The sequence below is a fragment of the Amblyomma mixtum genome, chromosome 2, assembly GCF_055824585.1.
Source record: "Amblyomma mixtum isolate Tamu chromosome 2, ASM5582458v1, whole genome shotgun sequence".
NCBI lineage: Eukaryota > Metazoa > Arthropoda > Arachnida > Ixodida > Ixodidae > Amblyomma > Amblyomma mixtum.
Window position 1 is genome coordinate 250,919,739 of NC_143013.1, and position 25,103 is coordinate 250,944,841.

The 25,103-nt window shown below is 48.6% G+C and overlaps 2 protein-coding genes across 2 annotated transcripts in view; both read left to right on the forward strand.

Annotated features, from left to right (window-relative positions):
• Window positions 1–25,103, forward strand: part of LOC149363496 (high affinity cationic amino acid transporter 1-like) — a 396,987-nt gene that overhangs the window by 313,365 nt on the left and 58,519 nt on the right. The window contains exon 6 of the mRNA XM_089573501.1: window positions 18,103–19,216. Within this exon, the coding sequence (XP_089429627.1) occupies window positions 18,103–19,216 (1,114 nt within the window). The remainder of the gene's footprint in view (window positions 1–18,102; window positions 19,217–25,103) is intronic.
• On the forward strand, window positions 5,126–6,651 carry LOC149363506 (protein D2-like). The gene is made up of 2 exons (XM_089569938.1): window positions 5,126–5,391; window positions 6,333–6,651. Exons 1-2 carry the CDS (start codon window positions 5,126–5,128, stop codon window positions 6,649–6,651), a joined length of 585 nt encoding a protein of 194 aa, XP_089426064.1.

The window sequence follows — 25,103 nt, forward strand, 5'->3', positions numbered from 1 at the left end:
CGAACATTCTACTCCTCAGATTTTCAAATTTGGCGGTGCTGATGGCGTTACGACCCTCTTGAGCAAACAGAAAATTTCGCTGCGGAGAAACTGGGCGGTTTTGGCAAGACCACAACCTAAATGCTGTAGCATTAAAATGAATTTTTATGCACAAGGAAAAGCACATACACTTACTACCTTACTCTCGGTAGACATGACAACTGCGTTCATGGCAACAGCTCTCCACATTTCCCTTAGCGGAGCAAGTGTCCTTTTTACTAGGCCTTAGTGCTGGCCTTGAACAAAGTTTTTTTCTTCCTCTTCCTTCGCAGCCACGTCCTCTCCTCACCGATCAGCTTACGAAGGGGCACAAATGAGCTTGCGACTTACGACGAGGCACAAATCAGTTCATTCAAATAATAACGACAATTGCATGCGGTGGCCACGCGAAACGCAAAAGTCGCCTAGGGGCTGTGCGGTGTCGGTGCACGCAATTTGGTCGAAATGGACCCGGAGCCTTCCACTGCAGCTTTTCCTTCTCTATTTATGCTAAAGCATTAGATCGCTCATCGACACGAAAACCCGGCTTCGTCCAGAAAACAGCGGGTCAAAACAGTGTGGCGTCATCAAAGGCGGGAAAATACGAAATGTCAACGTGCAATAGCGATGGGAGTCCATGCTGGCTAGCCCTGTCCCCAGAACGCAGGTTCCGGCGGTGGAGTTGGCTCCGATGATTTTAAGGAAAGGAAGTGCGCATAACTGACTCCCTGGGTCAGTGGATGCCTAAATCGCGCTTTGAGGTACGTGGGATGGTGAGAGAGAGAGAGAGATGTGGGCTGCATGCGTTAGCACTGACAACGTTGTGGCAGACATGCCGCATTGCAGCAATAGGCCGCAGCGTTTATTGAGTGAGCAAACTGCCACCTGCCAGGGTGGCAGGGTGGGCGCGCTGCCTATCCAGTGTCCGGAACGCACTCAACGTTACAGACGCCAAGCCGCCCGAAACGCAATAGCTTTTGGTCTCTAGCCAGTTTCAGCAGTAGTTCAACCACAGCTAATTTTAACAGCGATGCTGTTTAAGCTAGTTAAAGCCGGAGGTTGTTCCTTTAGTCATGCGCAACTGTGCCTGTGTTCGCAGCACGGTGTATTCTTACACCGTGGTTCGCAGTAATGATATAGTAAAGAGGTCACCCACGGACGCCTAGCGTCCCCTGTCGGAGCGCACGACAACTATTGTATTAGTTGTCCGCTCCGACAACCGATAGCGCTCCTTTCGTCCTATGGTAACGAAGTCTGCTATGGTTTCCATGGAGGAGTTCTTTCCTTCCTCCATGTATGGTTTCGAACCAACGAGGTTATATATATATAAAAACGTCGAAGGTTTTATACATATAACCTCCTTGTGGCGAACTTTGCGTACGCGGAAGAACTAGGAATGGTATAAATAGAGTAACCTCCTTAGGAAGAGCATTAATTTTAAAAGAGTAACAAGAACTTTTGTGTTGCGGCATTATTACATACCTCCAGCTAGTATTCTACTTCACTATACCTCCAGCGCATTAATATTGACCTCCATAGAGCTAATATACCAACTCATTTTCGTAGCGAGCATATGCTGCCATCTATGAGCTGTAAAAGTCAACTATTTTTGAATGTTTACTGAGTTGGTTGTATTAACTCTATGTGTTTAATATAGTCGTTTTCTTTGCAGCACCCCATGCATTGTCACATAACCCTATTGATGAAATGTTGATTTTGAATTCACGCTTATGATAATGACTGTTTAGGAAAATATTTGTGGCTCCGGTCATCAACGTTTCCGGTCATTCACGTAGCTATCATCATCGAGGAGTTCACGCTGAACACCGGAAGCAAGTGGCGCTGCGCGTCTATTTCCTTTGTGTGACGCCTTGTGTGGAGCCAGACTCTGCGTTTCTCTTCATCACGCTGTTTTATTTTGTTGTCATATTTTTGTTTTCAACGCTGACCACGCCACGAGATCACCGCGTTCACTACCTGCGTCTCTTGAAAGGTCAGTAGTGATGCTTTGAACGCAAGCGGGAAGGCTGACGAACTATTGGGTCAGAAGCAATCATCGAGGTGTATTACCACTATGCGCGTAAACGTGGCTGAAGAATTACGCAGATTCTCGTTGAGAACCGAGATTTTCGGCGAGTGAGCATCTTCGGGCTCGTGCCAGTGTTCTGCTTCAAAGCCTAGTGGATCTCAAGCGCGCCGGCGGTGACCTGCCGGCCCCACACAGCCACGCTGGCGGCGGCTGTGGCGAGGTTGTGAGTCGTCTGTACGCGTCGAAGAAAAGCACCCGAGGCGGAGTCGCGTACGGACGTCATGGGAAACGGTCCGAGCTTTACGGAGCTTCGCAAAGCCGCATCCGGCCTTCGAATCAAAGTAAACGCCGACATCGACGTGAAAACAGCTTCAGCGGCCGCAGACGCTACCGACGCGTCTCGTGCCTACTGCTTCTCGGCGCACCCCAGGTGTGATGCTGAGACGGAGGACCACGTACGCGCCGTAGAGTGGAGCAAGTTCTTTAGAAGACCGCCACACGTCGCCGAGTACCGCCGGGTGTCACAGGCACACGACGCCGAGACGCAGCAACAAGCAGCCGGCCGCTTCACTTACCTCGTGCTTCGCGACGAGCGGACGCGGGACTGGAGGCTGACGTCTTCTCCTAAACTGCCACAACCGCTTGCCCACAGTCCGGTCCCGCATTTCCTTCGCGAAAGCGGGTTCTTTCACGTGTGAACTGATCAACCAGTGGTGTATTATGCGGCAGTAGCTTCGATCTGCACCGAAATGTGCCCATTCGTCGAGAGACGTGTTCAGATGTGCTCGAATAGCCATCCTAAAGAGGACTTGTCAAGAAAGTGGGTTCGAGCCGACCTATCCTTGGCGATTTCCTGTCTTCATGTCAATACTGTCACTTGGAAGCACCGAATAAACATCCCGTTATTGTTCAAAGTTCTGAATAAAAGGAATGAAGGTTTCTGAGGAAGAAAAGTATCTTAGGATTAATTACTATGTACTATCATTATTCAATGTGTAACCTGTCACTAATTCAACACATTTTACTTACGATCTAATAAAATAACGGGACCATAGCAAAAATGCCTCTTTCGGGACCCGTTGACAATGGCTCATCTACCACTATCATTACGTATCAAGGCTTGAGCTTTGAAACGTATTTGAAATGCATTCTTCATCCTTTTCGATAAGCGTTCACTCATTCGCTCTCTCTCACTTACTTTCTCTCACTAACAAGAGCGGGAGCGAACTGCTGCCGCTGCATCCCATAAATCCATAACCTTAAAGGGCTCCGCTCTTCTGCCCTTTTGGCTATCGCGAGTTCTTATGACTATCACGAACGCGCGCACTTGAGGTGTGAAACCGTTAAACATCTCGCCGTAGGTGGGCGCGAAACACACTGAGGTTTTGCAATGTCAGTCTCGTATTTTATCTGTGCCAGTACATCTGTGTTAAGGACAGCACGCAAAATGATTAAGGCAAAAAAAAAATAAGCGAAATAAACATCGAGCGCTCAAGAAATTTCTTAAACTTGAACGAGCTACAGCTCTGGGCGTCGCACCTCAATGCTCGCAAAATGATGGTTTGGTTTGGTTTGGTTTATGGGGTTTGACGTCCCAAAGCGACTAAGGCTATGAGAGACGCCGTAGTGGAGGGCTCCGGAAATTTCGACCACCTGGGGTTCTTTAACGTGCACTGACATCGCACAGTACACGGGCCTCTAGAATTTCTCCTCCAAAGAAATTCAACCGCCGCGGCCGGGATCGAACCCGCGTCTTTCGGGTCAGCAGCCGAGCACCATAACCACTGAGCCACCGCGGCGGCTGCTCGCAAAATGAGTCTTAGCAACAGTAATGGAGCACACGCGACGTGAAGAATGCTTTTCAATACCGTCCTTGACATGCATTATGTTCGTGTTTGGGTCTTTTGTGAGGAGAGAGAGAGTGTGTGTGTGTGTGTGTGTGTGTGCGTGTGCGTGCGTGTGTGTGTGCGTGCGCGTGTGCGTGCGTGCGCGCGTGACACAAAAGCTTTCTTTACGTTGGCAATTCCATGGTACCCATTAGTCAGGCACGGCTTCTTTCCACGTGGTGGTTTGTACGCCACTTGACCAAAAGGTGCTGACGGGCTAGTTGGCTGATTTTTTTTAGAAGCCATCAAGGTTTAGTCACACTCTTCACGTGTACTTAGTGCGTGTAGTCTACTTCGCCCAAAATCTTCGTCCCTATTTGGTGTTTAGGTGATCGCGTTCTGCATAGCAAACATAATTTAGGTCTGTCAGCGAGAATGCGCGGAGCTGTCTTGTGGATCTCTGGTCGGCACGCCACGCACGCCGGGCATTCGGATATGCCCATTCGTTGCGAATGTTATGGTCGCGATATCATAATCGCCATCATAATTATCGCCATTCACTATAAAGGCGAGTAACCGCAACGGCATATCGGTTCATCAATATCCTTTGAATAATCGTTGGTGTCTCCAACGGCCTTTTTCTTCATTTTTCGCTTCCCTTTTAATGTATCTTGTTTGTTTTTTTCCCCCCTTTTATGACCTTACCAGCCACCCCGTGATCCCCGAGTTGAGAAAAGAACGGCCGAATTATCATTGGCATCATCGTGTTGATTCGTCGTCATCTTTCGGCTCATAGGTTAGAGTCTTCGAGGGCCTTTCCATTCTTTACTTAAAAGATTCTTTTTAATCTTATTTTACCTTTATGGCCTGGTCCAGTACATTGTGACCCTACAGCACAAAGAGAACTCGCCGATCAGCATCAGCACTATCAGCATCATGCAGGGTAGGGCATGTGATGGGAAGGCAAGATTACCTCTGGTCCTTAAGGGTAACGGAGTGGATACCAAGAGAAGGCAAGCGTAGCAGGGGGCGGCAGAGAGTTAGGTGGGCGGATGACATTAATAAGTTTGCGGGGATACGGTGGCCGCTTCTGGCAAAGGACAGGGTTAATTGGAGAGGCCTTGGCCTTAGTGTGGGCGTAGTTAGGCTAATGGTGGTGATGACTATCAGCATCAGCATCATCTAGTTCTGCGCGTGTCAGAGAACGGAGTCGACGGAATCCCACACCGCCAGCCGTGTTGCATCGAGCGCCATGCACCCGAGGTTCGCTGCGCTTCCTGCTTTGGCGGTGGTACTAGTCGTGCTGTGGGCTCCGTTCGGCGCATGCGTGACGACCGACGAGCTGCACCTGAACCTGAAGAAGGCGGGAGTCGTGCCGGACGTGATAGCGACGGTGCCCAGCCGTGTGGCCGAAGTCGTCTACCCGGGAGGCGCCGCTGTGCAGCTCGGCAACACGCTCGCGCAGGGACAGGCAGCCAAAATACCCAACGTTAACTTCGGTGGGGAAAAGGGACGCTGGTGAGTTTACTGCGACTGCCCGCTTTTATCGCGTCGGGCGAAATAACGAGACTGGTTCCTTGTTGTTTACTCGCGGATATTCGTTAGTTTAGTTCACGAGCTTCTGCGACGTGGTGAGAGCGGTGGTTGTAGAAGCTCAGAAAGAGCATCAGCAAAGATCAACATTAACTATAGAGTTGGTTCTCGTTGCTTATTACGAATACATGTAGGGCGCGGCAGAGGTATAGCTTGTCGCTTGGCAGGGACAACGCTTGTTCCTGTTCCTCTGTTTTTCGTCGGCAATGTCACTTGCCATGTGTTGGTAAGGAATTGGGACGAGACTACTGTACTGATAGCCGGCAGAATAGCCCGCAGGGAACTTTACCGGAAGTTTGACCCCCTTAGTTGATTCCGTTCACATGAAAGCACACAGCCTATGAAACGACACTGCCGGCATTATCTTTTTCCAGCTGTTTTGACGGCAGAGTACCATGCACAAAAAACTGCTGCCAGCCAAATCTAACCCAAAGAATCTCAGAATGCTACTTTAATGCGACGCACTCCGAGGTTAGCCCTGTTTTCTTTTTACATTTATACGAACAGAAACAAAAAATTCCTTCTTGCGATGGGGGGGGGGGGGGGGGGGGCTGTGCATGTCACGAGACTACAGCGAGCCACTAAGACGACACTGCGGCCATTCTGGTTTTTTTTTGTTTTTTTTGGGGGGGAGGGGGGGAGCGGGGGGTGTTTCTGCCGGCTGCCGGCAATGTAGCCACTTTCAAGAGACTAACACGAACCCCAGGGCACAGAACACCGCAGATGGTCTCGAGCCCAAAAAGGCACGTCACCATTTTCAACGAAAAGATCATGCGTAGCACACAACGCTATTTCAACCGCGCTTTGCTTCGTTAAATTACATTAAGATGGCACCATAATAAATGCGCGGCCGATCACCGCCACAGGTACACGGTGATCCTTCTAGACCCCGATGCCCCGTCTCGGAAAGACCCCAAGATGCGCTACTGGCTTCACTGGCTCGTGGTGAACGTACCGGATAACAGCACCACGACGCTGACCAAGTACGCGGGACCGACGCCACCTCACGGCACAGGCCAGCATCGCTACGTTTTTCTGGTGTACGAGCAGAAGGACGTCCTCAAGCGACAAGGACTGAAGGACTTCGGCAAGGAGCGAGCCAAGTTCGACCTCGACAAGTTTGTCCAGGCGGCTAACCTGACCCAATTGGTGGCCGTGAATTTTTTTTACGTCGAAAACAAGTAAAACGACCTCCCGTAGTGATGACTCGTCTGTCCATTTTAAGTCCGTTATCTTTAGTTAACGCTTAAGTGAAGGCTGAAGCAAGAGTACGAGCATCACGGTTCGTTGCGCGCTTCTTACCGAATTCTTCGGCAAAAGCAGCACAACGCCCACGACCGAATGAAGTGAAGCCTTGTGTGCTTGTAGTGCTTGTATACTTCATGTTTCGACATAAAATGTCATGCGCGGGAAAATTACATTTAAATTTAGCTGCTCCGGTTCATTTTCGTCACATATTCCTGAGATAACTATTTAGAGAGAAAGTTTAATCACTAGAAGGGCAAAAAGGTCAGCCGGAAAGACCGATGTGCTACTCTGCACTGTGTAAGGAGAAGAGAAAACTGCGAGGACACTTCAGCAACTAATGTGTTGAGAAGCAAAAGCCGAGACACTATGCTGTGACGACTTCCGGTGGATGTGACGTCACGCCGTTCACGTAGCTATATTGATACCCAAATTATACATCTTTCGGGGATATTAAGTGTTAATTACGCTTAATTACACAGTTTTCCGTCTAATTTGACACAAATCTGACGTTTTCCCGACCATTCTGTGACAATTTTCATTATGCCGCGGCGACTTCCGGTGGATGTGACGTCACACCGTTCCCGTGGCTATATCGACGTCCGCGCTATTTCGACGCATTTTGACATTTTTGCCTATAATTAATAACTAATTATTCTACAGTCATCAAACTTGGCTTCTAGGTTCATTTTTCCTCCTCTATGTGAAGCAACCATTTGTTTTCTTCAATCTTTTTTAGTTCCCGAGTTGAACGCGTGTGAAACGCTTTGTTAACGGGCGACAGTATGAGCCATTGAAGGCTTTCTCCTTAATAAAGAGGGACGTAATGGATGACGATGGGGTGAGAGTAGAGATGAGAATATGTACACGCACGTTTGATGGCATCAAAACCGTGATTATTGGCCCCTGTCGCTGAAAAAAAAAACGTGAAAACGCTCGCATTGGCTGAGCTGCTTTCCAACTTTGCGGCCAAGCGCCTAGCAGTAAGTCCTCCGAGAGTGGCCTGCTGTATAAGCGCTTCAAGATAGTGGCCAACATTATACTGGACACACCACTAGTACATGATCGATTATGCCACAAGTGGAGCAGTCATGGGAGTCCACTAGCCCAATTAAATTTATGTGCTTTGACGTGGAAAGTAAAAAATGCGACCGGCTTGTTTAAACGTGGCCAAGGTTATAACAAAATCGCGATGAGCCAAACTGGTTGGAAGGTGAAGAGGGAGGCGTTTCGTGGCAACTGCATCTGACACGTGAGTGGGTTCACCTTGGGGAACACATTCTCCGGAGCATACCCTGCATGTCTAGAAAACTAGTAATGATAGTTTAAACGGCCATGCTTGTTACGGCACACTTGAAAATAAAAGGCCTCTATAGAGCTACAACGCCAAGGAACATGGGGGATGTTATGGCATGTATGTCATAACTAAGGGAAGAGAAAAGAGATGCTCGTTATGACATATATCATAATGAGCGCATGCTATAGGCTAACAACTAGGCAGACCTCTCTTGTATTCATTAAAGTCTTTATCTCTTTCCCCTTCCCTTGTCCGCTGTATGGAGCATGTGAACCTACTGCGTTGGTTTTGATGACTAGCCTTTGTTTTGCATAATATAAGCCCTTCTACGCCACGAACACAGATTTCTGCATCATGTGAATGCCCGGTGCTTCGATGTGTGTCTGGTTGCTGCCGTTCATGTCCAAGCGATGCATCCACAGTAACGAAAAACTTCGAGATCACTGCGGTGACCTGCATTTGAGTAATGCGAAAGTAAAACGTCCATACACTTATTTCGACGTCCACGGCTGAACTTCTGACGACGTCCATGTACTATATCGACGTCCATGGCTTTTCTTGCGTCTCAGTGTTTGTTCGCGTTTTCAGTCAATTAACTGATTACACCTCATCAACTAAATGTTTCCACGGCAACATTTTATGACACATTATCTCTCACAATCACACATTCATGCATGTATCTTCACAGAACGACGTAATTGTGCGGTAAAATTTGCGGACACTTTTTGCTGACGCGACAGAGCCATATGATGTTTTCGCATTAATAAAACTCGTCCATTACAAGCATGCGAACCCAACAACCAGCATCACAACCCCCGCAGATGCCGTCGGGAAGAAAGCTTGCACTTCTCTTATAACTTCTCCCACACCTTCTCCGCTGTCCGGCTACGCCATCATGCACACGTCTTGTTCCTCATCGCAGCGAAGAGCCATACTTGTTCTCTGCAGCGCGCGCTAGAGAAGCTCTAGAGAAGCTCACACACCAGCTTGCGGATAAACTACAGGCTCAGACGCGCGCTCACAAACTGCCATCGAGAGAGGAGACAGAAGAGAAGAAAGAAAGAGCCGCAGCGATATCGTCATCCCCGTGTCGCGAGAACTCATTGGTGGGCAGGCAGTCCCATCTGCGCCACCGACGGCGGTACTGCGTGTAGAGGGGAAGCCAGCAGACCAGGAACGCTTGCCGGCCCTGGAGACGACGACGACGACGGTATATGCCGAGGCGGCGACTTCGGACGGTGTCCAGCTCCACGGAAAGAAAGCTAAGGTGAGGAGGAGAGGGTGGCGCTGCTGTTCCGAAGAAAAGCGTCGCATTAAGGAGTCGCGGCTGAGTCCACACTCCAGTGATCCTGAAAGAAGCCAGCAGCCGTGCAAGACTGATTGGAAAGCGCTCCATCAGACGCGCAGGTCTCTGCACTTTTTTTCTCTCTATGATTGCTTTCTTTCGTACCTGCATGCGATCCGCTTTTCTCTTCTGTCTTTCAGGTTCATTTTCACTTAGCAGTTTGTTTCTTTCTTTTTTTTCTTTGGGAGAGAGGGCAGCAGAGTCCCCCGCTCTTTGGGTGTCAGCGAAAGCGCACGCTGAGTCGCACTCGGTTAAGACGAAACGGAAGTTGATGCAGTGAACTCAAGTTTAAACGCTGTCGCGGGACCGTTTTTATTTTTTCATTAAACAGCTCCGTTACTTTGGAGAGGGTGCACTGAAAGGGCCACTATCGTTTTCAATGCTCGAGAAAGATGGGCTTTCTTGCTTCGTTAAATTTGATCCGAACCTGGGGTCTAAATTGAGTCACGTATAGCGATTGAAACGGGTGGGCTGGAGACAGTTTTAAGTGCTCGAACACGTGACTGTAGCGAAAGAAACAAGATATATCTAACAGGAGGTAACTCAAAGTTATGACGCACTGAAAGTTTACTTGGACCTTCTTACGCGTCGTGTTTTTTTGTTTAATTTTCTCCTGAGAGCAGTGTTGTTCCGTTTTCCTAGCTCCTTGTGACATTGCTGCACTATACGTATACAGGTGAACTCGTTACAACGAACTTGAAGGGGCCCTGCGATTGCTTCGTTATAGCCCGTGTTGACCGAACTTCCAAGGGGAATTGTCATTAATTCGTTATATCCATTATTTCGTTGTAAACCTGCTCGTTATGAAGAGGTTTGACTACATAAGTAAACTGAGGGCACGAAGGAATACACATAAGGCATCTAAATGGAATGTAGCAGGGGACGGCAGAAAGTTAGGTGGGCGGATGAGGTTAAGAAGTTTGCGGGGATACAGTGGCGGCAACTGACAAAGGACAGGGTTAATTGGAGAGACATGGGAGAGTCCTTTGCCATGCAATGGGTGTGGTCGGGCTGATGATGATGATGATGATCTAAAGGGAAAAGCAGATGTGTTCAGCCTTAGCCAGAGTCCTCTTCTGGCCTGTTGCCGGACGCTTTGCTTTAAGGAAGAGATGCAGGAAGGGTGGAAAGGGAAAGTGAAAGGAGATGTGAAGGAGTGAAAGGAGGAATGAGAGTTTACTATTCGTGTGCTCCACAGCGCTGCTCTTGGAGCTGCTTCTTCAGCACTAAAATCTCGTTGAGAGAGTACAACACGGCTGTTAATCAATACCACAACTGCTCAAGCACTGTGGAACGGGCTAATGGCCGAACATGACTCCTCGGACACCAAGTGCGGGGTCACCAACAAATGAAGACATCGTCTTCAAGTATTCATTGCTAAGTGCGCCTAGTCTATTCGCGTCATATTGGCTGTGGGACGCGATTAAACGAATAACTTACATTCACTGAACATTTCCCGACCCCGAAGGGCATATCTTCATCTTTATGGGCTGACACAAACCTGGCCTGGGTGGCTTGTTAGTACTTTCGCTCTTCTCTCGTGCATATTCTGCGACTTGTGAGTACCACTCGTTAATTTCTTCGTGTGTATATAGTGTTAGTCGCCGGTTGGTGAACATACAGTTCCCAGGGACCTGCTTTCGATTCTCAACTAGTTGTGATGCATAATAGTGGTTCAACAGTGCAAACACACACAGACCAAGAAAGAGACAAGGCACACAAACCATCGCTGAACTTTCAACTTAGAGCTGTAAGTTCAGCGCTGGTTTATGTGTCTTGTCTCTTTCTTGGTCTGTGTGTGTTTGCGCTGTTGAACCATTATGAATCTACAGCAACCAGCCCAGTCTGCAGTTCTTCTATAGTTGTGATGCTCAGATCCCTGAAATAAATATAATCGCGTGTCTCTGCCCCACTTTTATTATCCTAGCAGTGCCTAGAATGCCAATTTATCTCATTTTGCGTCTTATATAGATAGAGTAGCCTCTATGAACTTATCTTTTCGTGCACTCCTCGCTCGGGATGGCTTTATTGCTTGGCGCATTATTTTCGCAGTAATGATAGATAAGAAGCCCGCTTATCACCCTGATTGCGCTCTACGCTACCTCGGCGCAAATCAAGGCAGAGCCGAAGACGCAATCGTGTCAGGCGCGTGAAATAGTGCCCCCGTGGTACTCTCCCATGCTTGCGTAGCACTGTTCTGACGCAAATTCCTCGCACCGTGCAATACATCTCCACGGCCAGCGCAGGTTGCGCAACAAAGAACTCTTTTAGGATCTATCCCGGACTGGGCTCTCGGAGCGTCAATACACCGAGAGGTTACCGCACCGCTTCGATCCGCAACGCGACGGACAGCCGCGTCCCCGGGAGAAAGAAAGATGTGGTTGCTTGCAGCAAAGGCGTTGTCGTGCGGCTCCGCGATTACGGCCGCGAACGGCTCGGAATGAACGGCCGCCTGATTGCCGCAGGGACCGCGTCTCCACTTGCGCAGGAGGAGAATAAGCCGGGAGCACGAAGCTATTGGTTTAGGGCAGTGACGACAGTTGTTCGGTCGGGCGACGCCATTTTTGACTTATAGGGACTTGGAAGCTGGGTACGTTTCTGCCTGAAATGAGATGTCTTATACCTGGCGCCTGTACCCGACGTTGTCTTGTCCGAAACAGCTGAGAAAGTGGCCTTTCAGAATTGTACTCCGGAGCCTACTATTTGGGCCTGTGAAACAAAAATTCAGGGGGCACTTTCAGAATTGCCAACACATGAGAACACATGAGAAATGAGAATTGCCAACACAGTAAACAAAAAAATAATAAAGAAATAAAAGCTGAGCATGGTGGCAATTGCCACCACCCCGTTTCAAAGCGGGCGCTCCTATCCATCCATCGTGCGCGAGGCGAAAGCCTTTCCACGCAACTTGGCTGCTACCTGGATTTCGATTGGCTAGTCATGACTCTTTAGTCATAGCCCATGACTAACTAGTCATGATTGGTTAATGACTAGTTATGACTAATCGGTTGACGACTAACTAGTCATGATTGGTTAATGACTAACTAGTCATGACTAGTCATGCCTAACCAGCCGTGAGTAAATAGTCATTACTAACCAGTCATAACCGGTTAATGACTAACCAGTCATGACTAGTTAGCTATTAATCAATCATGACTAACTAGTCATGACTGGTTAATGACGAACTAGTCATGACTAACTGGTCATGACTTGTTAATGACTAACTAGTCATGTCTGGTTAATGGATAGTTAGTCACGACTTGTGACTGGTAATGACTAGTTACGACTTTCACTTCAGATGTAACAGACGGACGTACAAAGTCATGGCCGCGATTACGAGCGCTTAAAGGCTTTCGCCTTGAAATGATGCAGTTGTTGGTGCTCTCTCTGTGTAACTTATCGGTAGTACGAAAGTGCAGAGAAGGTGGGCCATCATGCACCTCTGACACGCATTGAATGACTTATTCTAGGACGTACTAAGTGCCCGGCTCTAAGCGCGAGTAGATGGGACGGAGACGTCCTTGCCGGCGCAGCGTTAAAGCATTGACTCCTTTCTTCAAAGCCTTGTAAATGCCGCGCAAGGCTTCAAAGACGAAAATGGCAACTGACAATTCGCATCGGCTGTCTTAACATAACCGTGAGAAAAATATAGCCGCATTTACAATCACTGAGCACGTTTTTATGTTCCATTCTTGGGACATTGACATTTCCCATACACAAAACGCTAATGTAAAATAGGTAAATTGGTTTTTGGGAAAAGAAAATGGGGCAGTATCTGTCTCACATCGCGATGGACACCTGAACCACGCAGTAAGGGAAGGCATAAAGGAGGGACTGAGAGAAGAAAGGAAGGAAGAAGTGCCTTAGTGCAGGACTCCGGAATAAATTCGACCACCTGGGGTTCTTTAACGTGCACTGACGTCACACAGCACATGGGCGCCTTACGCGTTTCGCCTCCATTGAAACGCGGCCGCCGCGGTCGGATTTGAACCCGGGTACTACAGAGCAGTAGCCAAGCGCCTTAAACACTGAGCCACCACGGCGGGTACTAATGTCGTCTGAAAGAGATTTGATGACCTATGACGTGGAAATTTATTCTTCTTGCGAGCTGAAGACAACCTCGTAACCACCTTGGCTGCCTTCGCTAATTATAGAGAAGACCACTGCGCTTAAATAATGACTTTCACCATGCGAGCTTTGTCACATCCAGCGCTTCAGAAGCAGTGGTTGGACGGGAAGAATTTCTTGAGCAATCGCTTTCACAGCATGGTTAGGTTACGCACGTCCCACCGTCCCACGACGACCCGCCTGTGGCTCCGTTCTGTGATCATGTGACAACCTTCTGAGCATGCCTCGCGCTGCCTTCAGGTAGGGTGCGCGATGGGGGTGCGCGTAGGGTAGGGTACGCGTAGGGTAGGGTGCGCGTAGGGTAGGGTGAGCGATGCACCCAGCCTCTTGCTTCGTGCAATTTTAGCTGTCATCGGGTGGGTGGCGTGGTAGTGTGACGCCCGCAAACGCTTAGAAACGCCTCGCAGGCCTCGCAGGTGAGAGCCCGAACATGTGCGGCGGATTCAAACACTGCCGATCTGGAGCGCGCGTCCAACATATGTTGCAAGCACCTGAGCTGCTGCCTGAAAACGCGCTGCGCATGCAGTAATATCCGCAAAATTGTGCCCGAACATTTCATAGACAAAATGGTACAGCGTTTACGCCAGCCGGCGTAACGCTGGAGGCAAAAGCATCGTCTCTCTTCGAATTTTGCTACTGCCAAACGCCGATTCTCCCCCCCCCCCCCAAAAAAAAAAAAAAAGACCATTTGCATTAAACTCCCTTCCAGTGAAAGGCACACAGACGGTACTCCTTGATTTTTCTTTCAAGATGTCACCTACTATTTTTCATTACTTCTGTTCTGTTTTGTTCAATTCCATTTTTTTCCAGTGGAAGGCCTCCCCAAGCCCTTGGCTGCTACAACGGCCAAAATATGCCCCTTTAAAGCAATAATTCAATATGTTTAAATTAACCTATAACAAAACTTTCAGTTGCAATGTTTTCCACAATCACCATAAAGTATGTGAAAATAAAAATGTAGAAGAAGAGTGTATGTTAACGGGATGATGATGAAAACATTTATTGAAAGCGAAAATAAAAAAAATGATTTTCGTATATTCCTGTCCTGGAACATTGGCTAGTAAAAGGCTAATGGTAGCCTGTACATAACCAATCGGCAGGACAACACAAGACGGGCTTCTCTACACGTAGGCCACGGAGGGACGCCATAATAACCCATAACATCACGGTATTAGGAAGAAGAGGGGAATAGGTATAGCCCGTGCTGTGAGCGCGATAACCCAAGCATATATATATAGTACGCGCTAAAAAGGGGAAGACCCCGAAAGCGCGTCCGTACTAATTTGTGTGCAAGGCGCCGCGTGTGTTTGAGCCCGATAAGCCAGTCTACTCCAGTGCCCGTAATGAGCTGAACTGCCTATTAATTGCTTGCCTGCTTTCCTCCATAATATTTCATTACTATATGATTTATTTCTTGAATATTGATATTGTCTGCGTGTTAGTGTAAATAACACTCACCGTGCATACCCGCAGCTGTTCTATCTTCTAATAATTCATTCATTCATTCTTCAAGCAACGAGTACGAGTCGGTGAGAATACTTCAGCCCTTCTGCAACATTTCTAATCAAGACGACTGTCCAAGTTGTTGGAATAACGTTTACTGAATTCGCCGGAATATGCATAAGTGTCACGCAGACCAAATTGGGCTGGTTTCCACGAATTCGAAGGGGTGAAGCAACCGGTCGCAAACATCCATCTATGAGTCTATATCAACACACACAGCGCGTATAGCTCGTCCTTTGTCTGAACACCACTACACGACGTAGCCGCGCCGACAACTCGGAACATATTTCTCGAGTCGTTATCATCTCCGGAGCGACTCATCAACGCCCGCATCGTGGCTGAAATCCGCAAACAGCGGCTGCGTTGAATACGGAATTCAGAAGGGAACACATTACGCTGCGCAAACCTCGCGCGAATGATGTCCGCGCCGAGACGAACCTTCAGCGTACAAGAGAACCCACAGCGCACAGACTAGGCACTCACGCGCACACACGTACGAAGCAGTCGTCTTGTTCTACACACGTATGTAGACATGCAAAGAGAGAAAGAAAGAAAGGAAGAAAGAAAGAAAGGAAGGAAGAAAGAAAGGAAGAAAGGGAAAAGAAGGGAAGAAGGAAGGAAAGAAAGAACGGAAGAAAGAAGGAAGGAAGGAAAGAAAGAAAAAGAGAAAGAAGGAAGGAAGGAAAGAAAGAAGGGAAAGAAAGAAGGAAGGAAGGAAAGAAAGGAATAAGAAGGGAAAGAAAGAAGGAAAGAAAGAAGGAAGGAAAGAAAGAAAGAAAGGAAGGAAGGAAGGAGGAAAGAAAGAAGGAAAGAAAGAAAGGAAGAAGGAAAAAGAAGGAAAGAAAGGAGGAAAGAGAGAAAGAAAGAAAGGAAGCTTAGGGAGAGAGAGGAAAAGAAGGCTACCGAAGAAGCTGAAGAACGGGAGCGAAGCGCGTTCGGGCAACGACGTGGTTTCGGCTTGGAAACGATTCGTGTAGTTCGGTGTTCCTTCTTCGTCGTCTCGGTCTCTTCGGTTCTCTCTTCAAACGCGAGATGAAAGCTCACGGCGGGCCGAGCGGCAGCCGCGACGCCGTTCTCCCTACGGGCATGTCGCTTGGAGCTACGCGATAAGCGAGACAATGCCGAAGAGCTCGGGCTTCAATGGCTGCCGCGCCAACGCGCGGCCGCGCCCCAAAGCCGTTCGCTATCTTCGGCCGGCAGCATGCCATCTTCGGCGGGGTCCGTTCGTACGCCCGCCCACCCGTCCGCCCGCCCGTTCGCCGTAACGACAACGGCGCTGTGTCGAGCGCGCATATACCGTTGCATTTATCAGGTCAGGCAGGCCATGTATGCATAGCGACGGAGAAATCCTACCCGGCCCCGGCGAGCAGCTCGGTGCACATGTGTGGACTGACCGAAGCGGCCGTTTTCATGCGGTGGGCTTTTTAGTGAAAAAGAAAAAGGAAATAATAAAACCGTGTACTCGTCTTTGAATGCGGACGTCGAAAACAGGCGCTCTGCTCCGGCCTTTTGTGCGCCCAAAGGGGAAACATGTCTCGAGGTTCTAACCGCAGCGGTTTTGCAAGGATCATCCCTGTGAGCACGTGGCGATAAGAAAAGGCTTGAGTTTCAATCCGTTTTCCTTCGGTCGCGCCTTTCGTCGTATCTTTCTTTCCCTTTCCCTCTGCATTCTCAATTTAGAAACTACAGCCAGAGGGAATCAAAAGCTTCTGTTCTGGCGCCGTTTTTCTTGTTACAGTTAGTAGCGGTACCCTTTCGTCACGCGCCTTTGTCAACTAGCTATGCTTTACGCTTAATGAAAATTTTCGGTAAGCCGACTACGTCCCAACTTCACGCAATGCGGTCACTAATGATGTTTTGTTCCTTCAACTGTTGAAACGTTGAGACTGTACCCGTGGAGCTTCCGCAAAACAAGCAACGTTATTTGAGGTGTTGTCAACTAAATTAGAGTCTGAAATCAGGAAATGATGACTTTATCTGGGGGTGGTTCTGTTCATATTCTCTCCTGAAGCAAAACTTATACCCCTGTCAAGCGGGCAAGTTAAGTGCACTTACGGGGAGTGCGCTTCGGCATCCCGAGTGACACTTTCGGCTACGCAGTGCTAAACGGGAAAGCAAAGTGCACTCATAGTAAAAAAAAATGGCGACAGAAAATGAGCGGAATTTCTGAATAGGACGATGGAAAAGAAAAAAAGACTCATAATGTTTGATTGCTTAACGTGATAGCGCAAATAAAACGAGGTTCAGCAGTTTTTAACGATGAAAAAAAATGAAAATAGAAGAAAAGCCAAGACCAGCCAAGACTATCCAGAATTTCGACAACAAACAAGATGGCGGCGGGCAGCGATGTTGCATCTGATCACGTTTACTTGTTTTGTTGCTTCGCTTGTAGCTATAACCAAGGAAATTTTTTCTGAAAACAGTGTTATAGCACGTAAAATAAAGTTGTAAGTACTTTTTATGCACTATACATTTTGTACCATCGGAACCGCTGGCGTCGAGGCTACGCACTCGGCCAGCAAAGTGTGGTCCGTGAACGCACTTTCAGCGGAGTGCACTCTTCCGCGAGTGACACTCCACTTGCGTCGTTTAGATGCGGCAAAGTGTACTTACAGCGAAGTACACTCTCCTTAAGTGCACTTAACTTGCCCGCTTGACAGGGGTGAAGTTACTGTGCTCTGTTCTCGAATCGTATGCGTGTAAATTGTTTCATCTCCTTTCCAGTGCGCGGTATACGTCTCAGAAGGCAGCGTGCTGGCCAAGTCGTTCTTTTTCGCGATTTGGGCTTTAACCTGTTCCAAAATTATGAAGCCACATAAGTCTAGGACCATTATGCATTTGTTACACGTCAGCGCCACATGTGTGGCACCTCTGGTGTTTCATGTGCCTGACAAATCAAGCGCATAAGATTTTATTCTTTTCACTGCCCGAAGTATCCCTCTCTCTCTCTTTGTGTCAGCTCTCTCCTGAATGTTGGACACATTGCATTTTTCGCTTATAATCGTAATTATAAAATTCACCTAAACCTGTGCACTTATGACAAGAACCTTAACCAACCGCACCACTCGTCGAACTGACATCACATCGCGGCTGGTTCTTACCCCCTTTCGCATCGCAGGTCTTCAACGGTGCGGCGACCTGCACGTTCGCTTTCGTGGGTTACGACCTGGTGGCCCAGACTGCCACCGAAACGGCGCACCGGTTCCGCGTGGTGCCCTCAGCCGTCAGCCTGGTCTTCCTGCTCAGCCTGCTGGGGTGCTTCAGCAGTTCGGTAGCCGTCACGCTGCTGGCGCCGCACTCGACCCTGGGCGGCTCGGCGCCGCTGCTTCAGGCGCCCTTCATCCGGGGCCTACCGGGCCTACTCTGGGTGCTGGGCTTCGGCTCGCTGTGCGGGCTCGCTTCAGCCGCGGCCGCTTCGCTGAGAGGTCTGGCCGTGCTGCTCGCCTCGCTCTCCGCCGACGGCCTCCTCTGCGGACTCACGGACGGCACCAGGAGGGCGGCCGTCACTGGCGGCTTCCTCGTCTCCCTGGCCGCCATGTTCGTGCACCCGGACACCCTCATGGGCATCCTTGGACTGGGCACGGTTCTTTCGCTGCTCGCCACGGCGGCGTCCGTGCTGGCGCTGCGCTACGGTCTCATCGACCACTTGCCCCTGGAACTGGGTGACCTGAGCAGGGACTCTAGCACGACCCTGACCCGAGGGATGGGGTGCGGCGGCGACGACGGTGGCGACCCCTTGCGCTCCTCGGCGGTGACCGTGGGCAACGGCGGCGGCTACGGCTCCTTCCAGAGGCGGACCTGGTCCGTGGAGCTGGTCAACCAGGGATACGTGCACTCGCTGTCGGGCGGCTCCAAAGTGTCCTCCTCGCTCTCCCCGTGCGGCGTGGCGGGCGTGCCTTCTCGCTGCTCGGCGCAGCGGACCGCGGTGCTGGTGTGCGCGATGGTGGCGCTCATGTTCCTCATGGGGGTGCTCACGGTGCACGCCCCGCGCGTCGTGGGCGCCGGCGCAGCGCGCTGGTGGCTCGAGGCGCTGGCCACGGCCGCGCTGGCCGCCGTGCTCGCGCTCGCGGTGGTGGCGTTGCGGCAGCCGCGGCACGGCGCACCGACGGCGGGCCGCAACGCGGTGCCCTGCGTGCCGCTGCTTCCGCTGTGCGCGCTCTGGATGGACGTGCATCTGTGCGTGTGCCTGCCCTACACGGCCTGGCTCGCCTTCCTCGTCTGGCAGCTTCTCGGTGAGTGCTGGACTCTCCCTGTGTAGCTGTAGGTCTGTCCATTAAGCGCTGGCGCCGCCGGCATAGGGTAATTCACAATAATGTTGTTGTGTTGCGACCTCTCTGCAGTTGTTCACAGCCATCCGAAGGACAGATTTTTTCATGTTTGTTTTTGCATCGAAGGTATAACGAAAGCGTGCGGGATGAATGGCTATGGGACAGGAAAAGAGGCAGTGTTCGAGGATTGCCTGAGGCTCGGGAAAGTTAGGGCAGATGGTTGGAGGATTGGTAACCGTAGAGATGAAGGCAGGATGGGTTTATGATGGTGTTCGGGTAGATGTGTCTTTGCACCCTAACATCACAAGTACTCGTGTGAGGCATTGTTCATCAAAAATTCTTATTTCGATACTGAAAGATAAATTTAAATGGACTGGTGCACTTAGAAGATTATTCAACTAATTTACTAAATTATTCAACTAAATTATTCAACTAATTTATTGATTTCTGAAAACTAAGTTCTGAACCCTTTGTCTGCATAGATAGGCTGAAGGGGTGGGGGAGTGCGTATCGGACTGCTAGAGAATTTTCCTGTTGCATTTTTCTGGTAGTTTACTGGTTTTTGATAGTTGCGTTTTTATTCATAGAGGCTCTGGTGCGCACGTGTATTCATGTGTGTGTGTGTCTGTATGCGTGTGCTTGCGTGCGTGCGTGTACGTGTGCGTTTGTGTGCGTGTGCGTGCGTGTGTGTGAGTAAGTGTGTGTGTGCGTGTGTGTGTGCGTGTGCCTGCGTGCGTACGTGTGCGTGTGTGTGTGCGTGCGCGCGTGTGTGTGTGCAACGCGAACCTGTGATGGCCAAGAAAACTCTTTCATCGTCATTAGAAGCACTCAGGCACGGTTACGCAGCGTAGTTTGAAAGTGAAGGTGACAGGGGAAGGAGTGGTCGGCGGCAAGAACCTGTTCCAATGTTATACACGGCTTCCTAAGCGCGGTCTGAATATTTTGCTACTTCGCCTCCTGCAGAGCGAATTGCCATTGTGTTTTGCAACAACTAAGCTTCTTACTCACTCGAAGGAAGTACTTGTAAAGAAGATAAAGGCACAATTTTATATGGCTGTCGCAGTTGAGAAAAATGGAATGGTTCCATTTTCTGCCTGCCAGTAAGGGGTAACAAAGCGACCGAAATGCAGCGTTCGGTGGCAGGGAACATGGCACTGTCAAGCATTTTTCATACAAGCGCTTGTTGTCAGAGAAGAAAGAGAAAGTATTTTGAAAGAAAGCCCGCCTCAGCCCATTAAAATGAGTAACTGAAGAATACGAGCGGTTGGGGAATGCTTCCTTATTCCCGTTATCTTTCCTTGGGTGCCCATATTCCAGCGTACAAGATCCGGCGTTAGGGAACAGAGCGGCAACAAGAATGACTAGGACATGTCGTTTCGCGTCCCGACCGGCGTTCCTTTCGGAACCATGTGACACAGCCATATAACATAGTAACGTTCACTCATATGTTATTTTTTAGAGTTATGGATTAATTGCTCCAGCGCCTGTTTTACGCCCGACTCGCAGTAATGTTTTCCGGTGTCACTTGGGAACCGCAGCTCTGTTAATTTTTTTTCCTTCGTGCTGGTAAGAAAAAGTGAAAAGCAAGCAAGAAAGCAAGAAATAAGAGAAGTTCCTTTGCTGCGAAATCCCCTTGTGAACTATACACAGTGCAGAGAATGAACATTTTAATTTTAATGTTTTTCTTTGACTTGGTCCCACCGCCCTTTTTTTTTTTCCTCTCTAGTTTATAGCCCACACTGCTCCTTGCTTTCTCTTCTATCGCTGGTTCAGGCGAAAGCCCCGCTTCGTCCATTCCTTTCTGTGTATACACACGACTTTCCTTCTGAGCTGGGCCAAGGTGTTCCGTTAATTAATCACCTCAGCGCGTTTGCTTTCAGCTCGCCGGGACCGGACGTGAAAGCGGTGCTTCTTCACCGCTCGGAATCGTTCTCCGCGAGCTTTCTCTTTCTCTCTCTCGTTTATTCTTTTTCGTTCGTTCACTGCTTCTGGTTTTATACATCTTTCTTTTTCTCTTCTTTTCTTCCGCGTCTCTCTTTCGAGCTGCGTGCGACATCAAGGTCCCTGTAATGAGAGGATCGCAAAAAGGGCGAGACGGGCGAGGCCCGGCATTCCGGCGAGTAGAAATAACGGAGGCAGGTATTCTCGAACGCCCATTATATGCGACGCTGGCGCGATTCATCTCTTACTTCGGGATGATGGGGAGCCTCTCCGGAACGTACGTGTCGTTTTTATTTCCTCCTTCTTTTGCCTCGACATTTTCAGTTTTCTTTTTTTTTTCTGTTTTCTGAAAACTGAGGACGGTGACACGCGAATGGGCTCGTTGGTTTTTTGTTTTGTTTTGTTTTGTTTTCACCGCCAAGGTTTTTGGTAGTACACTCGGGGGGGGGGGGGGGGGGGGGGCTAGTCGGTGCATGGTTTGAAAAAAGAATATGTGCAGAACAGACAGCACAGGAGGAAGACTGACGAAACAACAATGCACTAGTTTCGTCTGTTTTCCTTCTGTGTTGTCAGTTTTTCGCATCATCTTTTTTTAAAAGCCACGTTTACATCGGCTCTCAAAGATTTAGCAACAGGCTAACCAATATTTATCGCGCTGTTGCTGTGGGTGCTAGGCAGTTTGTGTTTTTCTATTGCCCCTGCACTGGAAAAGAATTGAACGAGCAATTAAAGGTCAGATGTTTGCCTCGATGAAGAGGGAAAGTTCGTAAATCAAGTGACAAGCAAAATAAAACGCGAGCAACCAGAAAAATTGGCGTGTGTAATCTAACCCGAGAGCTCTCGTTGTATTACAAAGAGATTTCACCAAAATAAATTTGCGCGCAACATAATTAAAGCCAGGATTAATTTGCGTGGATCTCCCAACTTCAGTATTGTGATTAAAAAGTTAAATCAGCATTAAAGCCATGCCAATGAGCAGTACAGTTGTTAAGTGCTAATTCAACAACCCTGCAACACCTCTGCAAACAAACTCCGCATAGAAAGAGGCGTAGCAGTCTACATGAAGTCATAGTATCAGTGATTAGTCATTAATAATAAGCTGTGTGAATGTTGCTGTATTGTGCGATCCTGCAATACCGCTTCGTAAATTCTTGTGCAACTTTGGTTAATAGCATTTATTGTCTGACGTGCTTTCAAAGCCAGAAGCAGCTCGCATTACCGGAGTTATTTTTCGCACTCATTTTATGGCACAGATGAACGCTACTGTTTCATGTTAGCTCTTCGAACACGTAAGAAAAGCTCTGTCAAGTAGTTTCGTGTAAATTATCTCCTCTACACCTTAAACAGAAAGGAGTAAGAAGGGAGTAAACTGTCCTCTATTTCACTCCCTTTTATAAAGGGTGTCAAAAGACAACTTATTCCCTTTTTACTCCAACATGGGCGTATTCGTCTTCAGAGTGTAGCAAGGAGAGGCGAGCTGCCGGAAGTGTCGTAATGAAGCCTAAAATAACGCAATCACCGCGTGTCATTCCTGGTAACTTAAAGGTGCACTGAAGAGGATTCTGAACTTGTCTTTTTGCCGCGGGAACTCGATCTACACGTTCCGAGCATTCTTAGAAACTGTGACTTATTGCCCTGTGTGGCCGATTTCCCTAATTAAATCAAATTAACGTCCGGCTCCCGCCTTTCTTTTTTTTTAATTCTCCCCGTACGGTGGGCGGAGTCGACCAACGCGTGAAGTGCCTTTCAGCCAGCTCCGTGGAGGCTTTGCTTTCGCTTTATTTTGTTTTTTAGGTTTCCGTGATTAAATAGTTTCACTCGCAGATAATATAGCCGCAAAATAAGCCCGAAGAAATAAAAAAACGCGCGGACTATTTGCTACTACGGACTACTACGTATTACTCCGCCGATGGCAGAGCGGCAAGCCGCCACGGGACTGGGTGAAAGGCGCTCCACGCGTTGGTCGACTCCGCCCACCGTACGAGGGAGAATTAAAAAAAAAAAAAAAAGGCGGGAGTCGGACGTTAATTCGATTTAATTAGGGAAATCGGCCACACAGGACAATAAATCGGAGTTTCTAAGAAAGCTCGGAACGTGTAGATCGAGTCCCCGCGGCAAAAAGACAAGTTCAGATTCCTCTTCAGTGCACCTTTAAGCGTTAGTTACGCCTTTTCATCTTCGACATATCTTGCCAAGAATAACGTGTTCGGCCAAAATGGTAAAGCTGTAGCAGCCCTCAGCAACGGTGCGCAGTTTCATCAATTGTATTCCTTGCTGTCTTTCTTGCAGCGCGTGAAGCAAAAAGTACCCGCATTCTTCTTATCGAACTCGCTCATCGGAACTGTTTGCGGTTTTTGAAAGAATTCTGCGTTTACGCTATGATTAAATTCTCTGCCCACCGTTTATTTCACGTTTGTTTGGTCGTGCTAAGTTACTGCGAACAGATTGTCGGACGTTAGGGCGAAAAGCACCGACAAGTTGCCAGGTATTGAACCTTTATATAAACTTTTTATCCAGAAGACCTACCCGTCATCGTATTTCCGCGCAGTCCCCAGTAATTCACCCAGTTTTCTTCTTCATTACAGTCTGTGTAGGCGCATCTGTCAAAACACGTCAACCGTCAAAAGCTCTCTCGGAATAGCCACCTGTTTCACAGTGCTCGATAGCTGCATAACCCATTAGCTTCGTAATAAGTAAGGACCGCATATTTGAAGATGAAAGCACATTTCTTCTACGAAACCGTGCGGAATACTCATACATGTCGAAGAAACGTAACAAACCTTAGCAACCGCGCCCGCATTCTGTTTGGAGCGCTTTCCCCATAATTTTGATAGTTTCAAAGAACATGTATGACGTGACTTTGTCTTGTTTTTTTTTTTTTGCACATCAGTACATGTCGATATTCGTCTGAGGGGCGAGGAAATATGAAGAGTGGATATTTTCTCTACGGCAGAAATTGGGCACTGCGTTCTCCTCTTTGGAGTTAAACTGGAGGGCCAACTAAGAGCACCTTCATGTTTTCATGCCGCTCGCTGTACCATTTGATATGTTAGTTACAGTGTAATCAACGCAGAAAGCATCAGCAACCCTAAATATAAATAATTCAGTTGCTAACGCAGCTCGAAGCCGGAGATCTGAGGAAGGTTACTTGTATTTTACTTGAGATCTCAAGAAGTGCGCGTACTTGCATACAGGAGGGCTGACGAGCCAGCAGCGAAGGAGAACGATCTACGCACTAGAATGAAGGTTCCGTATACGGGTACCGTAATTACGACCCGATCTGAGCTCATACATACTTATTTTAGTGTTTCAGGAACGGCGAAGTATATAGTTCCAGCGAGCATGAGAGCAAAAAATAGTCAGCCTCGTGTGTTTGCACGTGTCGACTCTCCGGTAAAGCAGATACGCCCCCATACGGTGAGGCCTCTGCTCGTCATAACTGTAATGGGCCCTCTCGGCAAGACAGGCGGTAAGGAAGGTTTGCAGACGAAGTAGCCTGAACAAATTGGTTTCTGATTATTCAGACGGCAGAGTTGGGAGACTAGGAAGCATAGAGGTACCTGCGAGATCTATGAATTTGTTATGCGGGTTGTTCTGCGTATCCGCCAGTGGAACGTCGAAGAGAGGCTTGCACAGGAGATTCGTATAGCTAATAAAGGCATATGTGAAACATTATGATCGGTTACGGGTGTACTCTGTATCTAACGGTCTGTTGAAGCGGGCCAAATGCAGAACTATTTGCATTAGCTCAAAGGGAGAATCACTTATACCGTGCGCGTGTACATCGAGAATAGAGGGCGCAGTCGGCACTCCTGCGCTTCGCCCTCATCAAAATTCCAGACCGTGGGTCGTGTCCTAAAACGCATACCTCGAAACGCTTTCATGCCGTAACTCGAAACACAACACTTTC